At 39.9% G+C, this 20,270-nt stretch overlaps 1 protein-coding gene across 19 annotated transcripts in view; it reads left to right on the top strand.

The window, feature by feature from the left end:
- The window catches only part of ABLIM2 (actin binding LIM protein family member 2), a 141,377-nt gene that overhangs the window by 13,012 nt on the left and 108,095 nt on the right, over positions 1-20,270 (top strand). The window contains exon 1 of one of the 19 annotated variants that reach the window (XM_040555730.1): positions 16,855-16,885. The exons of the other annotated variants lie outside the window; for them this stretch is intronic. Within the exon in view, the coding sequence (XP_040411664.1) occupies positions 16,870-16,885 (16 nt within the window). The 5' untranslated portion in view covers positions 16,855-16,869. Of the gene's footprint in view, positions 1-16,854; positions 16,886-20,270 lie in introns of those variants that run through there. 19 annotated transcript variants of the gene reach the window in all.

Below are 20,270 nucleotides of genomic sequence, written 5' to 3'. Positions count from 1 at the left end.
TTTTGAAAAAGATTCTTCAATTTTTGATGTTACTCACAGACCATTCCAAATATAGCTTTGGTCAGCTTCCTTGTGCAGGTATAGATACTAAACTGTTATCTCTTACAGTTGAACTCCCTAAATCCCTCATCTGTGAAGTACTGTGTTGCAAATTATTAACTGGTTACTTTATTCTGGAAGTTTGCAGATGTTTATGTCATTTAATGCAAACAAATTGTAGATAAAATATGTTAGGACATTAAATGTTTAAATGTTCTTTTCAGATAATAGTTCTGTTTATTCAGCTTGTGGAAACTATAGGGGAAGTTGTGAGCACATTAAAAAGCACAGGTATGAAGCAAGAAAACAGAAGGTTTTGATTATTATTTAGAATAAAATTAATAATTAAATAGGTCTAGAATAAAATTATGGAAGATTGCTGTAGGTCACTGCACTGGTACGTTAACATACTAAACTATTTGGAGGACGACACATTTTCCACATCAGAATTAAACAAACAGCAGCTTAATGCATTAAGTCATTTTGGTAACATCTGCTCTGTCAGTTGCCTACGGGCTTGAAAATTAAGTATTGTGGCAAAAGCTGTGCAGACAAATCCAGCAGCTCAGGATTTAACGCTCCAAGTGGTGAGGCCAGTTTTGGGTCCTTCGGCTCAGGTCACATTGGTGAGATGTTTGTGGCTGCTTCATCCTGCCTGGGCTTGCAGGAGATGTTCAGTACTAGGCATATCACTGCTGTCCTATTTCTCCTCCTGCCACAGCACTAGAATTGGTGAGGAGCTTTAGGGGGCTGTTTCTGGTGTTTCTGCTGTGTGCAGTTCCAGGCCACCAGCAATGAGGAACAGGAATATAATGAGCTGTGGGAGGATTTTTTATTATTATTTTTTTTTCTGTAATACTTTTTCCCTGTTGCGGGGAGTCGAACTCTCCAGGTTACTTTGCTCTTCCCAACACCCTGGGTAGGCGTCTTTACGACAACACTCATGAGACTGTCATTCTTGCTCCAAAGCAAGGTGTTCGAGTGTATCTCTAGGACTTTAAATAGTTTTCTACAATTTCTTTAGTAATTTTAGTATCGTAAGTTTACCAGATAAACAGGATACATATTCTTGTACTGTATAAGCAGAAGTGAAAACCTTACACTTACCCCTGAGATGTAGCTATCAAGTAGGGTATGGACACAAGCAGGGAAACTGGGGGAGAGATTGCAAGCAATATGATCTGTATTTGAAAAGTAAAAAACAAGTTGGAGCATCTTTTTTTGCCATTAGGAATTTGTGTTGCTCAGATGGGAATGGCATGAGGAGACTTAAAATGGTAAAAAGTTGCAACCTTCTTCTGCAACTAGAACAGTTACAGATAATAGTAATTAAAAATAAATAAATCATAGAACTGTTTGGATTAGAAGGCACCTTAAAGACCATTCAGTTCCAACCCCCTGCCATGGGCAGGGACACCTCCCATTAGACCAGGCCCTGTCCAGCCTGGCCTTGAACACTTCCAGGAATGGGGTATCTATCACTCCTCTGGGCAACCTGTTCCAGTGCCTCACCACCCTCTGAGTAAAGAATTTCTTCCTAATATCTAATCTAAATCTACCCTCTTTTATTTTAAAGCCATCACTCCTTGTCCTATCACTACACTCCCTGACAAAGAGTCCCTCTCCAGCTTTCCTGTAGGCCCCCTTTAGGTACTGGAGGGCTCCTATAAGGTCTCCCTGGAGCCTTCTCTTCTCCAGGCTGAACAACTCCAATTCCCTCAGCCTGTAGATTTCTGCATAATCACTAATCTTGCAGTGATGGCACTTAATTTAAAACATCATGTATTTCAAGGCTGTGATAAAATTGTGAGACTTAACAATGCTTCTTATATTGCAGTCCCAAAGCTCCCAAAGTGGAAGAGTCAGCCAAATTTCAACAAGCATTTAGATAAGCAGCGCTAATCACATTGCCTAGCATTTGGATTGCAAGGGAGCTGTGTAGCATGCAGAGCCTCAATGCTGAATACGTGTACAGTAATATCTGTGCCTAAGATTGTGCCCTGTAGAACATGTGGTTCACTGGGATCCCTATTTACTGCCATAAAATTGCTACAACTTTTCTAATGTCTGGCCCTGCAAAATGCAGTGTTAAATGTTTAATATTGTAAACCAGGTTCATGTCTTTGTATGTGTGGTGTATGCATAGATTTTAAAAGATGGCATTGTTTCTCCACTTAACTGTGACTTTTTGATGATGGCATTTCCAAGGTCATTGTGAGTCTAATATTTTATTTGTAGGATTGGAATGAAATTCCTCCTGAACTCTCTCTGGGTCTAACCTGGAGCCAGACAGCTGCAAGTCTGAAGGCAAGCAGTGTAAATGGAAATACATATTCATTGTGACTGACAGCACTATGGGATAAGAAATTCATTTTGACATTGATATCTTAAAACAACAACAACAACAAAAGAAAAAGAAATGTCATTCATTCAGTCACTTATATGAGTGTGCCTAAAAGTAGATTCTGTTCTAATAGAATCCAGTGGTCTAAAACTACAAGTTCAGATGAGAAATGTTGACCCCCTGCCAGGATATCCAAAATTCCTTATGGCAGATCGAGAGAGAAAAGTTTGGCTTTACTACTTGTGTTGTGTAGTATAATATTATGATGGAAGATGGCCTTGTAAAAATCTAGATGGACAAAGATTCTGCAAGTTAAAGGTGTTCAGCAGCACTGAATGCCACACTGCTTTTTCCATAGATGCTGAATATGAATTTGGGAGCCTAATTGTTATTGCCTTGCTGCAAAGAGTCCTCATGCATTTGTGGTGATGTTCATGCTAGAGAGTGATTTTAGACAAGTCTGTTTTGGTGTCATGCAGAGTCCTGCCCCTGGCACAAAGTGGAACAGGTCCACGGGCAGCTGGGGTCTGGGTTTATGAGGAGGGGCTGTGGAGCCAGGCTCCGAGGCGAGGCTGAGAGGATGTTTACATCGCTGTCTTCCACTTCCTCCTGGTGGACTGTAGAGATGGTGGAGCTTCTGCTTCTGAGATCTGCTTCTCAGAGGTGCATGGCAAAAGAACAAGAGTCAGCAGTACAGCATTGGAACTTCTGATTGGATATAAGGGGGGAAAAATCCCAGGGGAGGTGGAAAAGCACTGGAGCAGGTTCTTCAGAGAAGTGGTGTCCTTCCATCCTTCTGTCAGATCAGAACCGGACAAGGCCCTGGGCAACCTGATTGAGAGGGATCCACGCTGAGGCGAAGGCAGGACTTGATGACCTCCAGAGGTGCCTCCCAACCTACATTATTCTGTGGTTCTAAATGTAGTGTGTGGGTGTGCTAAACTTGACTTTGGTGTGATTAAATTTTTATTTAAAGTTAGAGCAGAAGAGTAAGTCAATGCTTCTGGGACTCTCATGCAGCGCTTCCAAAAATAAAAGAAAAACTTTCAATGGAAACTTAAGTTCTTCTTTAGCATAATGGTATCTCAGCTAAGAGTTATGTGTCTGTTTTAAAACTGTAGCCATGTCTCAGAGAGTGTGTTATGCACCTTGTACAGGGTCAGATTTAATTCTCCAGGTCATAAACTGAAGAGCTAAATGGATTCAAGACTTAGATTTCCCATTCTGCAACAGATAATTAAAAGATCTAATCTCTTATACAACTGACCTGAGTATAAAAACAATACATTTCCAATATTCTGTAGTTTTTCTGCATAATAGAATACTCAGCTTTTAATTTTTAATTTAATGCCATTACTACAGCTAGGCCAATTTTAAGATAGTGTATTGATTTTAAAGTTGAATCTTGAGATCATTATTTTCTTGTGGACTGAATGGAAAGCATATTGTGAATTCCTAGATACCTATTGAGGAGACGTAGAAACTCATTAATATAAAACCATCTGTAAAATGATTGTAAAATATATTGTAGACAAGGAGCTGTTTAAAGATGAGACCAAAATCAGTTTTAAAAGAGCAATATTTATTTTATTACATTTTCCAGTTATGGCCACGCTTCATCATGCAGCTAATAAATGGATTGATGCATAACTGAATTTAGGATTAGCATATAGTCATTAAAGTCTTTGAGTAGATATGAGTGTTTGAAAGGGTTTGGATTGGTTTTAAGTAAAATAATTAAATCTTTCTGTGTAAGTAGAAGAATGCATTTTAAAGGGATCGGTATAATTCTGCCTCTGTGCAAATGTACAAAAACATAATCTCACTGCTTTAAAAAGAAACATAGACTATGAATGAAAAACTTTGTCTCAGTCACCTTCAGCTTGATTAGAATTATTTTATTTTCTGTCTTTGCAATTTCTAATAATTATTATCAGACCAAATGTGGAAATGGTAACTACACAGCCGTGTCAGTCTGCCAGAGAATCCCTGGGGGGCTGCTATCATACTCCTGTAGTGAAGGGCACATTGGTTGCATGTCTAGAGAGCAAAGAAATGATTTAGAGTCATTTTCCTTTATCCTTCCCCTTCACTAATTGGAACTCACAACTGAAATCGGCCCAATCAATTGGCAACTAAGTGTTGATTACATCAGTATAGGGGTAACGAAGCTAGAACTGATTGCATGACTTAGGTGGATTTGACCTGCAACTGCAAAGAAAGTGAAAAGGGAGCTTAAAAGAAGCCATTTGTAAAGCAGAACAGAAAATATTCTTGAATATAGGTGCAGGGATTAGGCTACTTTCTCTTGAATGCCACACCGAATGGCATATTTATTAATAAAAATAAAATTATTACTATATTTATAGAAAACTTCCAATACATCATCTTGACCAATAATGTTTTATCAAAAACTCGATGGATTGTAGAGTGATAGATGTCAGTCATCAAATGATACAGTATTGCTCCTATTTTTTTTCTCAAATGGTAAGCCAGCATTTGGAGCGCTTTTTATTCTTTTGATTAGGAAGAAGAATTGACTAATGGATGCATGTATTCCCTGAAAAAAAGAAATAAGAAAAGAATGTGAAAAAAAGACCATTTTTGTTGAGAACAGTAGGGCCAAAAAACAGGAGGCAATCTCCTCAGTCAGAAATGCTGCTTTCAGCTATTTCCCTACTGCAGAGTACCTGTTGCTCTTCTATTCCCAGGGAGATGAGTAATTTTGAGTATTTTTTTTTTTTTTTGTCGTATGGGCAATGCCTGTGTTTGCATGCATTTACCAGGTATTTATATGCAGAGGTTTCCTATTGTTTCCCAAACCTTACTCTGAAAAGAACAACTTTCCTTTTCACTGAAAAATCATTCTTTTTCACTTATCTGTAAAGTTTTCTTAAGAGTCTACGTTAAAGAGACAGTTTACGCATGTATTTAATATATCCTGAACTTGCACAGTAAGGATCTGGAAATAAGAATTTGTATCATTTTGGGAATATTTATTCAGAAAGAGAGTTCCTTTTTTTTCCATTGCCTAGCTTTAAAGCTAAGAGGTTAAAATATTTCACATTTGTTATATAATGCTACATATTGTTAATTCCTGCCCAAGAGTGATGCTTAAACCATTATAATACCTCTGTTTTGAATAAAATACATTTGCATGTTGTATCATACACAGTGGTCTTTGTGTGGAAATTACTTTTTTCTGATTAAACTTGCATTGCCCTTGGCAGTATTATTTCAGCAAACAAAAGCTGGCATCATACAGAGATGAAATGTAATTATGAACTTGCCTCTGAAGAGTTGATGGTTTGACCTGCCAAACCCATCAAGATAGGTATCTATGAAGGTCTTTATATATAGGAGTATTTCAGCTGACTTCAGTACAACTGAAATATTGCACCAACATTTTTCATATTCATTGTTGCTCATGTTAGTATGCACTGTTAGTATGAGCATCCAAAAATATGAAAGACAATTAATGAATTCATGTCTGCAGAGGAAAAACAAAGAAACTAGAAAAAGATTCAACCAATAATTGGGATAATTCATGATTAAAAGTTCATAATTATCTAGAGGTACTCGAAGGAGAAAAGTAGCACAAAAAGGAAGAAAATGGTGCAGTGCATTGGTGAAGTAATGGATTGAAAACTTGGTACTGAGGTGTTATCAGCCTTCCAGAAACAATGATATTTGTTTAATTATATACATATATATATATGTTATTTTTTTAATGACTTTCCTAATTCTTGGATGCTTGGAGTTAGGTGAGATGATGTCCATCCCATCAGACAAGGGAAGACAGAAATTTCACCTTATTTGTCTATTTGTATAAAGCTTGTGTTTTTGCACAGTGAAAAGCTGAAAACTCATTCCTTTAATGACTACAATTGCAGTTTGAAATGATACTCTTTCTCACAGTGCTTTGAAAATATAAAACTGTCTGAAAACATTGTCATTATGAAATCAGTGGCACAATCCATAGCATTAAAGCCTCTGCCTTCATTTGTCAGTGTGGTGTTAGGTGGTGAAACTGTGATATGATGTGGGTCATTAAGCTGTATGGCTTGGGGCATAAGTGCACGTCATTCCCATCTTCCAGACTGAAATTCAGACCATGCTTTTCGACTCTATTTCAACTCAGTGCAGGAAGAAATTGAGATAAAACTGGAATTTCCAACTCTTAGTGAGACAGAAAGGTATTACTAGCTGAGTAGCTTAAAGCTATGGGACTGATACGTGACTGACAGTATGAAAGATGTTGTTAGAATGACTGAGTCTTCAAGTTAGCTCAAATTAAAGGCTTCTGCAAGCCATGATGGCTGATTTAGGGATTTGTGCTTTTGGTACCTTATGTGTCACTGGCTGGGGTGAGTGAGGTGGTTAATGAGCAGACAGGTACTTCCAGAAAATGTCTCATTTTGCACAGCAGCAATGACAGTTGGAGCTAAATTTATTAGAAAAGTAAGGATTGGATTGGATTAAGGAATTGCTCCTAGTTTTTTGCTTATTTAACATGTTAGCCATTACTGTGTCTTTTTTTTTTTTTCCTAGCTCTTATATAACAAATTGTATTGCTGAGATAATTCAATCACATCCTATCATTTTTCATACCCTGAGGACCTCATCAGTCTTTTCACAGTGTTGGATATCATGCTTTGAATATGAAATTGATATTCACTTCTTCTAGCTTGATCAGATTAACTTTATTAGACTATGTTTTTCTTAGGTAGCTTACTTAGTGCTGTGCTCATATACATGCTTTAAGGAAGTACTCAGAAAAGCAAAATAACGTTTTGAACTTCAGGCCCGTTTCTAGAGAGTCGCTTTTAAAACCCAGAGGTTTTGAAATATAGATACTGATAGTGTTCAGCAGTGCAGAAAAACTAGTCATACTGGCGCAAATGTTTATTTCATTCATTACAATGCAGAATCGTCTATCTTATTCAGTGGGAGCAGGGCTGTCACTCTAAATGATAGAGAGGACCGGGATGCCATAGAATCGGTATTTACCCTCTGAGTCATGACTTACTTTATGACTGTTTGGACTGGGAGGATAATTATCTTTGCTTATATTCTGTTTTTGAAATAAACACTAGAAATGTACTGTGGTAGCATGGATCGCTTGCTTTTTCTGTGTAGCATATTAAACTGAAGTTGGACTGCTCTCTTATTAAAACCATTATTTTTGTGTGATACCGGGGCAGTAGAGCAAGGCTGGATTGTGCCTGATGCTCCTTTGGCATGCGGTCCATAGTGGGGAAGAATAAAAAGAGCTCTTGTGTTTTGCAGTCCTGCAAGACAAAAGGCAGGCCAGCCTCCTCCTGCTCCCCTGCCTCCCATGGTCCACCAGGCTTAGCCAAGCATCATTTATCCAGCTTCTACAAAATACCAGCTGGCCACACATCAAGCAACAGTGTCACAGGTTGGCCGTGGCAATGAGAGCCAGACAGACTGAGTCTCATTTTAGCAGGCTATAGGTCAAGGAATAGCTACTTGCATCCCACGTAATCGTCATCTTAGTACATTGTCATTAAAGACCAGAATCTGTGGGATTATTGGCAATTGGAGCAAATTGCAGGCAGATGAAGATGCCCAGCTCCTTCCCCTCGGTGTGACCTACATCTGCCAGGAGCTGCGGCCTGTGGGATGGGTGGTGGGGCATTGGCCACCCATTGGCAGAAATTCTTGGCTTGGGGATGGTAAGAAGGGGGTCTCTTGAGGCAGAGGAAAATAAAAGTTTTCCTAATGCTCTTGCAAAGACAGCTGGTCAAGTCCAGGCCTTGGCTGCAGTCTTAAGTTCCTCATATTTTTTGCATGCAATGAGAGAATTTACCAGATTCAGTCGCAGTGAAACTAAAAACAGATTTAGATTAAGAAAGTTCCTTAAAGAGTTCTTTAAAGTGTTTTCCTCTGCTTTCTTTTATTTTGAATTGAAAAGTGCTCTTCAGTGCTGTCCTCCAACCATATTTTACAGTTTTCCCCTTGACGAACAGAAATCAGTTTCTGAATCCCACTTTTCATCAGACAGGTCTGCATTTTTTCCTTCTTTTCCATCTCTCTAGACGCTCTGACACAGGCAGCACCTGGTGGTGCTCCCCACAGCCTCACCCTGCCCCGGTGCTGGGACCAGGCCATGGCACCAAGTTCCTGCACCTCCTCAAAACAGAGGCCTCTGTGCAGAGCAACCTGGGCACAGGGACTGGAAGGGGAGGGGAGTAGAGGCTCCAGTATCTCCTGCCCGCACACAGCATACATCTTGCTGTTGTTCCCCTGTCATGGGGAACATAATTTGTCCAGGATTCAACCCTATTAAAATCAGAGGACTCTTCTGGCACAGGATTTGGTATTGCGTTTTCATCTGTCCTTCAATGAGTTGCATTTCTGTACATTACCTGGGAAAAGTGCTGTGCAATACCTTTCCAACAAATAGACACTTTTTTTTTAGGTGATGTTTCTTTTTCCCCTTCTTTCCGTGACAGGTTTGTATAAAGCTCCTGACCAAAATACGTGGTTTTACGTGAATCCACTAACAGTATAAGCTGGCATGTTGCAAAGTAAGCAAACCAAAAACTCGATCTCGTGTGCTCAAAGACTGTGTTGTAAGCAGCTAATAAACAGTGTCTGGAGGCAGTAAAAATGTGGTTGCAGAGCTGTGCAAGAAGTAGCACAGTGGCTCTAGGCTCAGGGGTTGTGTTTGTGTGAATGTAACATGTTTCTCTTATGGATGCAGTTTTCGAAGACAAGCGATTGCAGAAATTGTGTAGCCCGAATGTGAAAATGGAGGCAGTGTGTTGATATATCTGGTGGGGATGAAGCACAATTTGACTCGTATGCAACTGAATCTAAGAGGTTTCATGCTGTGACCACAGGCGGTGAGAACTTCACCAATGTTAACTAATTTGCACCTGTTAAAGTGGTGTGACTTCAGCTCCAACATTTCAGTAATGTGAATACCTTTATATATTTGAAGTAACTGTATGATTGCAATAACACAGTGGTTAATCCCATCTTAATTTCAAATTAAGCATAGCAAATAAAGCCAGGAGGAGTTCAGTTTTATATTGCAGCATTAATTATTCAAGACATTTTTATATTCAACAGAATAATACATAAAAAGAAAGAACCTTTGGAAAGGTCCTTAAATTATTGTTTGTAATCCTTTTAGAAACTCCATTTCATATAACATTAATGGAAAGTGAGTACCTTATAGAGTAATCAATGGTTGAGGGTAATTCATTGTGTCTTAACTAGCAAGATAAATTACTGGGTTTTACGTTATTTTATTTTGATTTGGCTTTTTGGTGTTGCTATAACAAGTAAGCATGGTTGTTACTCTGTTTGTACCAGGGAATGGAAAGAGAAATGAGCCATGGAAATTTGTTCTAAACTGTTTTTTCCTGGTTCCAAACACTTGCTCATTTCCTAGCCAGGGAATTTGCTTGTTCCCCTCCTCTTCTCAACAACACAGCTGAGAGCAAATATCACCGTGAAAATGAGGTGGGAGGATGCCGAGCAGGGCCATAGCCTGGTCAGTACTACCAACTGGAGGGTGGGAACCAGCAACAAAACAGCAGGTTCTCATCTACAGCATCTTCTCTATGGTTTGATACCCTAAAGATGGGCAAGAGTGTGGCTCCAGTGGAGGTACTGGAAGTGACCGTGGGGCAGCCAGGGAGCTGCAGAGCAGATGCAGTTCCAGCCCCTCCTTTACTGCCCATCAGCTGCAGCCTGTGTGGGGCTGAATCTGTCTGACAACACCTGTCTTCAGCAGGACACTCATATCAACAGCCCTTTCCATTATCTCGAGGTTACACATATTCTGTAGTTTCACAGCTTTCTGTGAGCTTCCTCTTATGATAAATCAGTACATAATGTTAAAGTGTTTTAAGCATTTATCTCAGGTTCACGCTAATGCACTGGTAATAAGAGCCCAGGGTTTTTTAATTGATTCTTTAAAAAAGAGGCAGTTATTAATTTTGGAGCTACTTATGCTGGCACTGAACAATAAAGAATATCAGTAAATATGAAGTACTCCAAGAAAAAAATCTTTTTGCTTTGTTTCTTGGTATTAAAGTCAGCTCAGAGAGGATTCCCTTTCAAATGCTGCTGATGAGACATTGTAACCTTAGGCGAATAGGGAAAAGGCTGAACTTTCTGGTTGTGATAAATAAAATGCTGAGATAAAAACTTAGCTGAACTGAGATGAGAAATTAATGCTGTTTAAAGTCTTCCAACTGAATCAATAGCAGTTTCGCTGGTGGGCATCACTGGGAGCAGGGCCCATTTTACAGCATTAGATTTCCAGTGATGACTTCTTTTTTATCTTTGCTTTCTAAACAACAGCCCATACTGTTGGCAAATTCCTCAGTGACCATCAACCAAAATTAATGTATTCAAGCAGGCTTTGGATCTGTCCTGCTGTTTTGCAGCTACATTGTTTTATAGAAGATGGGATTTGGAAAGCAGGCAGAAAATTGTTTTCTGGCTTGGTCACTGTGGGTTTAAAGTGCTAGGAGTTGGGTGCACATGCAGGGGACATGGAGAGCACTCAACCTGTACTATCATTTGATGATCCTGTACAACAGGTAGCTTATGACTGCAAAATTATGGAAGTGGCTGTGTAACCTTCCAGAAGAGAGCAAAGCAATGAAGATCCTTTAAGTCTATGTAATTACTTAGTTAATAGTTCAGTTTATTCTCTATTTAAGCACTGGAAATTTCCATTGATTAAAAATCCAGGCAATTTAAATGGTAATTTTGTGTGTAAAACAATGATAAAATAACATTTAGTGATCTCTTTCTTTCTTTGTATGCATGTGTAACATCAGCCCACACAGCAAAATTCATCCTTAAAAACCTGCTCCAAGCATTCATTTACTCCCAGAAGAAATACCCCCAAATGATCCTGGCATCGTCGCAGGGCCTGTCATCTTTCTTGCACTGTTCGTGATCCTCTAAATGTCACAGTTCACACCGTAGAATAGTTCCTCCTTTATTAAAGTATATAAATTAGCTCTTCTAACTTCCAAGCCTTCTAGGGAGAATTTTGGTCATGCTGACTGCCATTTATTGTCTCATCTGCTCCTGCCATTTCCCTCCCATAAAGTGCCGAGCTCGGATTCTGGGTTTTATCTTGACGGTTCTTGTTACGGTACCATTTTATTGCTGCCAGGATACCTTCCCTTAACACAACACATCCCATTCTCCTGATTGTATTCCTCATTTAGTGCCAGCTATTCAGCAGAGGGTTTAAGTTTCCCTCCCTCTCTCTCAAATCCTCTCTCATTAGTTCCTTATAGTGCCTGACCTTTTAGTAACGAATACCTTTTGTTCATTCTTTGCCTTATCCATATTACATGGCAGTTTTTCTGCTCTAAATAGCACATGTCAGCCTATGACCTCTACTTAAGCACGTCTTGTCTTTTCTGACATCTGCTCCGTTTTCACTGGCCATCCCTATCAGTTTTGCAAGGTCAGCAAATTCTCTGTGCTGCAGGTCTATTTGTAAGATGTGAGGTACGTGGTGGCATCTCTGCGGCTTTCACTGTCACTTTGCTGCTAACCAGAGCGTATCCATTTACCCGCTGACCTGTGTCACTTAGCAAACCACTTTCTGGATGTGCTGGCACGCCGTGACCTCATTATGAGACAGGGATTTTTTTTTTTCCCAGTTCCCTTAAGAATTTTCTTGCACCTCTTTGTATTTGCACCTCTTTGTATACCTTTTTGCTATTATGAAAGTTTGGCTAAAGGCATTGCAGGCTGTATATTTGACCTCTGTGCACCATTTTGTGTGTATTAGTATGTTTTTTCTAGATAAATCTGGAGGCTGGTGCTTGTGTTGTAGTTGGGACAGTAAAAGGGGACAGCACGTCCTTCAGTCTGATCTAGGTCTGCTGTAGAGGGACCCTTGTGAGAAAGAAGCTGGTAGTGGGAGAAGCTGTGGTTTCATTCATCCGATGGGCTGGCCAGCAGACAAGGGCTGTCATCACCAGTTTCAGGGCTGAAGGAAGCTCTTTATTCCCAAGAGATAGCAGTTACCCAAGAGACCCAGTTACCTCTGGAGCAAGCACAGCTACGTGCTATTCTATATGCAAAGCTCAGAGTGAATCCTCTGCCTCATCTCACATTTGAAGTTTTTCTGCTTTATAAATATGCAGCATGTTCAGCATCTTATAATTCAATGCCTTGCACTACAAGAAACCACAAATTGCTCTTTTTCTCAGACTTGCTTGTGTGTGTGTTTCAATTAGAAACATCCATGTATATTTATTTCATTGCTGTGCAGATGTTTTCTCTTGCTTGAGGATGGAAGTGTTTGATAGTCAGAAGAGAAGTTAGAATTTGGGCTACTTCTGCACAGGACAGATTTGGCAGGGTATGTCTGGTCCCAGTGGATGCAGTTGGGTGGTGCTGCAAGTCCATTTCCAGCAGGAGTGGGAGCTGTGCTTGGTAAAAACAAGAAAGGATGGGCAGAAAGTCGGAGAACATGGGTTTAGTTGTAGATGCACCATTTATCCTACTTTATCTTGTTAAACCTTTACCCTTTTATTGTTTGTTTTCACTTCCACCATATGTTTGTCATCTTTGTTTAGATCATAAGTGCTTGAGGGCAAGGATCATTCAGCAGTAGTGCCAACTTTGAACACAACCACTACAGATTACTTCAACTAACAGATGATGATAATTAAAAGGAAATATGTTTCATTATTTTTGTCCTAGTGATCAAGCATTGCCAAAATCTCTGTACTTACATACAGGGAAGTACTCACTTTTATTGCTTGTTTGTTTGTTTGTTTGCGATCATTCTATCCTCAATGGAAAATCCAAATAAACACTATTCTGGGTAGCACTGCAGCCAGTTTTTGTGACCTAGGAGGAAAGATAACTTAAAGCATGCTGTGAACAATCTGTGAAATATTTCTTGTATTTTCCAGTGTACTCGAACTAAAATTCATCAATTACAGCTTGTGTATAAAAAGTAATTCTTTTTAATATCTAGCGAGAGTGAGCTCTGTAATTTCCATGCGCTGTTAAAGTCATATAGTTCAGGGATGTTCAGACCTCAAGCAGCATGGGAACTGCTGTGTGCAAGCAGGCACATGTATGTAGTATATTGCAAAGTCCCTGAATCTCAGGTGTTAGGTTAGCTCTGATTTTTTTCTTTAAATTCTCAATTATATAATAGCTCATTTTTTGTAGTGAAGAACAACTGCATTTTTCCATATTTAGTAAAATATTTTTATTTTGTAAAGTAAATATTTTTTCTAAACATTTTCTAAAACAGGCTATGAAAAAAAAAGAAAAAGAAAAGCTCAAGATGGGTCTAGAAGAGTGCTCTGATCATGGGAGAATGGGAACAGTGTTAGATTGTATACTCTCTCCATACTTGCTGCTTGCTTTTAGTGAGAAGAGTGAAGTGAGTATAGAAAAAAAAAGTGAATTAATCAGGAACAGATCTGAAACCTTAAAAAAAAAAAAGCCATTTATAACAATGGCACCATCAGCTCTAGAGAGTTTTCAGCCTGCTAATCCATTTCAGCATGGCCTGAATTTGTTGCTAAGCTGTCTGGCTGCCATCAGCAGAGGCATTGACCTCAGTGATGTAACCTTGGTTAAACAAAACCCAAAGCAGAAAGATGGTGAGGGATGCAGTGAGGGCAGTGCTGTGGCTACCAGAACTTGAAGTTTCAGGAGGAGCCAAGGGCCTCTTCTTTTTCTGTAACAAGGGTGGTGTATTGTTACTGCCTTTACAATGGAGGAGTTACAGGTGTTTGGCTTGTGTTGAGCTGAGAAATCAGTTTAAACCTGTAATGTTTTATGTCTCGTTTGCAGCAGGAGTGTCAGCAGTTGGTATATGAGCTGTCCTGCTTGTGCTGCCATCACTGTTATCTCTTGCCATTGCCTCCCCTTGTCAGTAAAGCACATGAATGAGGGGCAATAGTCTGCTAGTTTGTGCCTTTTAAGCCAAGTGCTGGAGTTTCACTGTAACGCTATCAAAAACCTCTCAGCTATTCATGTATGAGTTTTCTTCTGCTGTAGCCAAGTTGTGAGACCATAGGGGAGGCTCAAAGATTACAAGCGGAATTGTAAATACAAATTACTACAGTATTCGCCTGTGTTATGATTGTCAAAATGTAGATGATATAGCATTTAGCCTTGAAAAGAAAAAGGTCTGGAAAGTGGAAGGAAAGGCTGTATTAGAGGGAAAGCTCTTTCACATTTCCTGCCTATTAATTTACCTTTCTTCTGAGTGGTGCTATTTAGCAAAGTGCTTTCTGCCTCTCTGCCAAGCTGAAGCAGCCTCTGGGAAAAACTACAGAGGCCAAATCCTGACAGTGTCTGGAGTGCTCAGCCAGGACGTCTGGTGGGGATCCAAAAGACTGCGGGGAAGGATCTGGCCAAGCACAGACAGCACAAAAGTATTGAACAAAATAAAGTACTGTCATAAGGTTTTAATGCCAAAAGTCAGCTCCTGTAAGATAGGGCATATATAATACTGTTAAAACTGAATTCATGGCTTTAAACTTACTTGATTTCAGATATCACACCTCATGTCTGCAGCTTGTGGTGCACGTGAGATTATGATTTCAGTGTGCAGAATTTGGGCTCAGGAGCTGAGATCTTGAGGCTTGCTGTCTGAGTCCCAGGCTGTGTCTGCCAGGGGCTCTGTGAAGTTATGGACCGTGTCAGGCATGGCCCAGGGACAACACAGGGATCTCTGAAGTCCAAGCTCCTCAATCATCCTTATAGACAAGCTTCTTCCATTCCCCATAGTCAGTACTCGACAAACAAAACAATGTTTTATTTCATATCTGTTGTGAAATGTAAAGACATTTTGTGTAAGTAATAAACTAAAGGGCAACATTTTGCAAAAGTGCTGGAGTTACTACTAAGTGGTGGAGTTACTACTAATTTCTGCTTTAGTTGATAGTCAGGTCTGTAAGATCTAAAAACCATCAGCTGATTCTGGCTTATCATCATGAAATATTTTCAAACTTGATCGTAATTGTATCTCGATGCTTGTGAAGCATTGATGCTTTTGTTTTGGAAAAAGAAAAAGCCTCCACCTACCTCTTTCTATGTAGTGTTTATAACAATTCATCCATAGTGAGCTAGTAAGAACTTGGAGAAATTCATAAGAGCTTCACTGAGCCTTCTTTAAATTTCCACTTTATTCTGCACAAATAAGCTTTAAAAGATAGCTTTTTTTTAAAAAATGGAAATTGGAAGATATTGAACTTTCTATGAAAAGATTCAGCATCATCTATAGATGTTGAAGGAGAATCACCCTTAAACGTACCTGCAGCTAGGATCAGTTCAATAGATTTTAATATGATTTGGTGCAAAATATTCTTCAACCTGCATAGCACAGTGAACTTGCTGTGACTCTTGTACACACTGCTGCATAGTATGTGTTGTTTTCCCAGCCCTCCCTCAGCAGCATCGGACGCTGAGATGTTTTCACATTTACACCCCTGATCAGTTTCTGTTTGTTGAAAGAGAAAAGAAACCGTTTCTTGGCAGCTTTGTAACCAAGCAGGCAATGACAGGATAGAGGATGGTGAACACGGGAAGAGGGGAAAGTATTTTTGTGGCTTCAGAGACTGCAGGAAAAAATAAAATCTTCATGCAAAAGGCAGATGCAGTCCTATTCCTGTCCCAGCACTTTAGCTCAGGTTTAGCCAGGTTGTTCTCCATGCCATCAGTCCCCTTTTGAATATACAGGCCACCTTACTGCCTTCACACAAAGTTAGTCCAAAGCAAGAGCTACAGATTGTAACGTATTCACATGATAACTGGGTAAGCAAGTATTGCTTTAAATAGCTCAGCACATCACTGTTACTCCAGTGATGCACAGTCCAGCTCCATATGAGCAATCAGGGGAGAGATTTTGGGCTGCCAGTTATCTCCGTGACTGCTTTTTGGAGAGAAGTGAGCTCTGAGCATCTCCTTCTGAAATCAGTGCTGTGCCCTCCTGTGCACAGGGACGGGGAGCGGGACAGCTTGTATTGGGGGGGTGGCTAGAGGGGTTTCTTCGCTTGTGCTAAATACCATATGTTTAATTTGTCAGCTGCCTGTATTTTTAATTTTTGTCCAGCCAGCTAGAAGGTTTTCCTTCTTCAAGCCTTTTTTTTCCGGTGCTGCCCTGCAGTTCCTATAGGAGGTGGCATCACCGGTCCCTCTGTGTCCCTGCCAGCGGTGGCCCACTGCTGGACGCCCTGCGGACGTGTGAACATTGAGCCTTCTACAGGGCGCTATTTTTACACGCCGGCAAGGTTTTGGCTCGCCTCCCGCCTGTGCGTGGGTGCTGCAGGAGTCATCTGAGCCCTGGCCGCAGTTGTGCCGGAGCCGCTCTCGTGACAGCGCGCTGCCGCAGCGCCCGCTTGTCCCACCGCCGGCTGCTCCTCACCACGAGCAGGACTCGGGAACGCGTGGGGGCATTTCCCACGTCCATGTCCCAGTAGAGCTGGATTAATGCGGGAATGCCGGAAGATACAGGTATGGTGGGATGACTCCACGTTTTTGGGAGCATGGACCTGAAATGACTTGTTTTTCATCCAGAACCGTGGGAACTTAATCACTGGTATTGTCACAAGAATGTTTATTTGGGGGTTACATGAAAATTCTGTAGAGTAGAGAAAGATGGTTAAACATTTACTTCAAATTGTTTCAGATAATTTAATTACATCAGTGAAGATTATGAAGTTACGATGATACTAGCGCTTATTAGTTGACAGATCAATTTTTAAATTTCCCTATTATTATTTAATATTAATTGACTTTAGACTTCATTATATTATAATGAAAAAATACTGATCACTTCATGCAGATATATTGGAGAGCTGTTGCTCTATTCTTTCTCATTGCAGTCTCACTAGAAGCCATGCAAAAGTAGCCTTTATATTGCTGAACTAACAGTTCCTAAAATTCAGCAGAGATTTCTTTCTAACTGTACTTGGATTCAGTAAATATTTTATTACAATGGTGAGGGCAGGAGGTTAGCTTGTGCTAGGCTTGTTTATGTGACGCAAATTTTGCACTGAGCATATGGTGAGATTTGGAGCTCTTGTGTGATGAGTGCTTGTGCTGTATTTGCATGTCTTGTGTGTGTATTGCTTCGCATTCTGCTGGGCAACGCTTCTCATTCATCTCTGGTGCCATAAACTCTGAAATTAGCCAAAAAATCAGAGGTTGTTTCAGTCTTTATGTTAACTGCCTGCTGTCCTGTATGAGCTATAGATTTTTGATTTGATTTTGATCCATAGGAAGTGCTGGAAAACGCATGCAGTCCTCTCCCTTGTACCAAAGGAAAGGCACTGTGCAAGCTGTTGTTTATAAACAGTAGAAACAGGTTTATGGTTCAAAAAGGAACATGATTCTCAAACTGTGGTATTTTGTCTTTTTGGACCACGTTAGTGAATTTAATTAAATAGAGGCCTATCACATAAAGATTTATTGAATTTGCTGAATCGCCTGTCTTACACAATATGAACTAAAGAGGGGAGCAGTAATAGGAGTAGGAGTCACGACAGAGGTGCTCGGAGAAGCTGTGAGCATTTCTGCAAGAGCAACCACAGGCGGCTGGTGCTGCAAAGACCTGCTTGGGAGGGCAGCTCACTTGTGCGTGCTGGGTGGGCACAGCTCAGCCCTCTGCATGGCTAGCTGGAGTTCTCAAGGGGCTATGTGATGTGGAAACGCAAGGCAACACTTTAGCTTTCCCTTTCTCCTTGTTAACTGTCTGTTTTGTTGTGATGCATGGAAGGAAAAGGTATTGCGTGATAATGAAAAGGCACCGCAAAGTGCACAAATGCATTATCCTGAAAAAGGTTTTAACACAAACCACTGAGAAATATGTTAGAACAGGCCACCATGGGATATTTAACGTGCTGTTGCAGGACTATCAAGATCTTACAGCCCCACAGAGCTCCTTAATGAATCACAAGTTCTTAGGGGAAAAAAAAAACCAAACCAAAAAAAAAAACCACCTTGTCTAAGGGAAATTTTTAGCTCACGCCCATATAGTTCTTCAAACACCGTGTGTATTACCTTATTATTTACTTATTACTGTATTATATTATCCCTGTGCACATGCCAGCACTGGAAGTGCTCCTAGTCACTGTATTTTACACGCAAACATGAAGTGGGGAGGCAGCAGGGGCCAGCTTTAGACACCTAAAACCACAAATAATGCCTAACAGGACATTTACGGGCACTTCAATGCTGGTTTCCTTTGCTTTCATCTGGTGGTTTTGAGTCCAGATCTGAGTGTTTTGATTGAAGCAACACCAGAAATGTTTGGCAAAATAATAACTTGAGCTTCAGTCTCTAATTCTCATCTGATTCTCCTCTAATCTTCCTCAGAGAAGATTGCAAATTTAATTCCCCTCCAGGCTGTCCTGAACCACACCCTCCCCAAGTTGCTAAAAACAGGGTTTCAACAATCAATACTTCTGTCCTGTTTCCCAAAGACTTAGTAAGTAAATGGTATTTGTGTATCCTATTTGTTTATTTTGATTTTCAGGAACCATCTCTAGCTGTAGACATGACAAGGTTCAGTGTCAACACTGCTGAGATAATTTTCTCTCAATCCAGTTATGCAGAACAATATTCATTTTCAGAATGATAACGTGTGGTTTTGGTTTGGAGTTGGAATGTGGCCTTTGGCTTTGCTGTATCTTTTTGTGAACCAAATATCTGATATTGGTAATTTTATATGTTATTCTAGATATTACAAGTTGTTGTTTTTTTTGCTGAAGCAAAATGTTTCTGTCTGATGAAATGAATATAATGGGTTATGAAGTAGGAATGTTCCTGCTGAATTTACAGACGAGCTAATAGTGGTGATAGTTATTGAGGAAAAACTCGTGTAACTTTTCTTCTGATGGAGGGTTGCTATTTGAAGACAAATGCATTTACATGAGTCTGAAATGAAAGGGTTGTCCCTTTTGAACCCAATTTCAAGAAGAGAAGAAAAAAAAACACACAATCAAAGAAACAAAGGACAAGCAACCAAAAAAAAAAGCAAAAAAAATAACACAAAAAGAACAGGAGAGGGGAACCACCTCCACATCCCAACAAATCCCTCCCGTTTCTCTGGTTTTCCTTTTACTTTTGACTTTAGGTTCTGGTACTACAGTATCCATCAGAGAACCTTGCTTGAAGAATTAGCACTTTCCATTGATTGAGAGGTAATTGTTGGGACTGATTTCTTTAGGAATAAAGTATTTATTCACATCAATATTGTCTATCCATTCAAATTGCGCTTTATTCTTTCTCTCACAACACTCTCGAAAATATCTGTATCACAGAACAGAAAGCACCTGCCAAACCAATGGTTAAATTGTGTAATTTGGTCCTTTGTTATTTCATGTTTCTATAGTGACCAAGAGTAGGAAGTCTAATAAACATTTTTTTTTTTTAGAACAGTGTCAAATAATATGGAGTAAACGGGATGTGTGGCCTTACTTGTGTCCATACCGTGGTCAAAACAGGTGGAAGTCTTTATTATTAAACTTCATATTTGAGGTCTGATCTGAAACTGAATGTATATTCTTAAGCGTGACTCTTCTTAACTTTTCAGTACTTTGTTTCTACGCTCAGTAATAGCTTCTGTGGGTCCTTATGTTAAGTTAAAATAAAAGCACAAAACTGGAAAAAGCATTAGGACTATGTCAAATTATGCAGTTTCTGTCCGTATGTTTCTTCATAATGTTTGTAATCCACTGTGAAGATTTCTGTCATTTGGTTAAAAGACAATATGATAGCAAAGTGGTTTGTCATCCTCTGCGTGGACTAGTCCTAGATGAGATCTTTTGCCAAGGATTTGAATTCTCCATTCCAGGCTTCAGAGCAGAGCATGACCAGAGACTCACAAATCTCCCTT

The sequence above is a fragment of the Cygnus olor genome, chromosome 4 (assembly GCF_009769625.2).
Source record: "Cygnus olor isolate bCygOlo1 chromosome 4, bCygOlo1.pri.v2, whole genome shotgun sequence".
NCBI lineage: Eukaryota > Metazoa > Chordata > Aves > Anseriformes > Anatidae > Cygnus > Cygnus olor.
The sequence above is the reverse complement of the archived record's forward strand: the minus strand, read 5'-3'. Positions and strand labels throughout refer to the sequence as shown.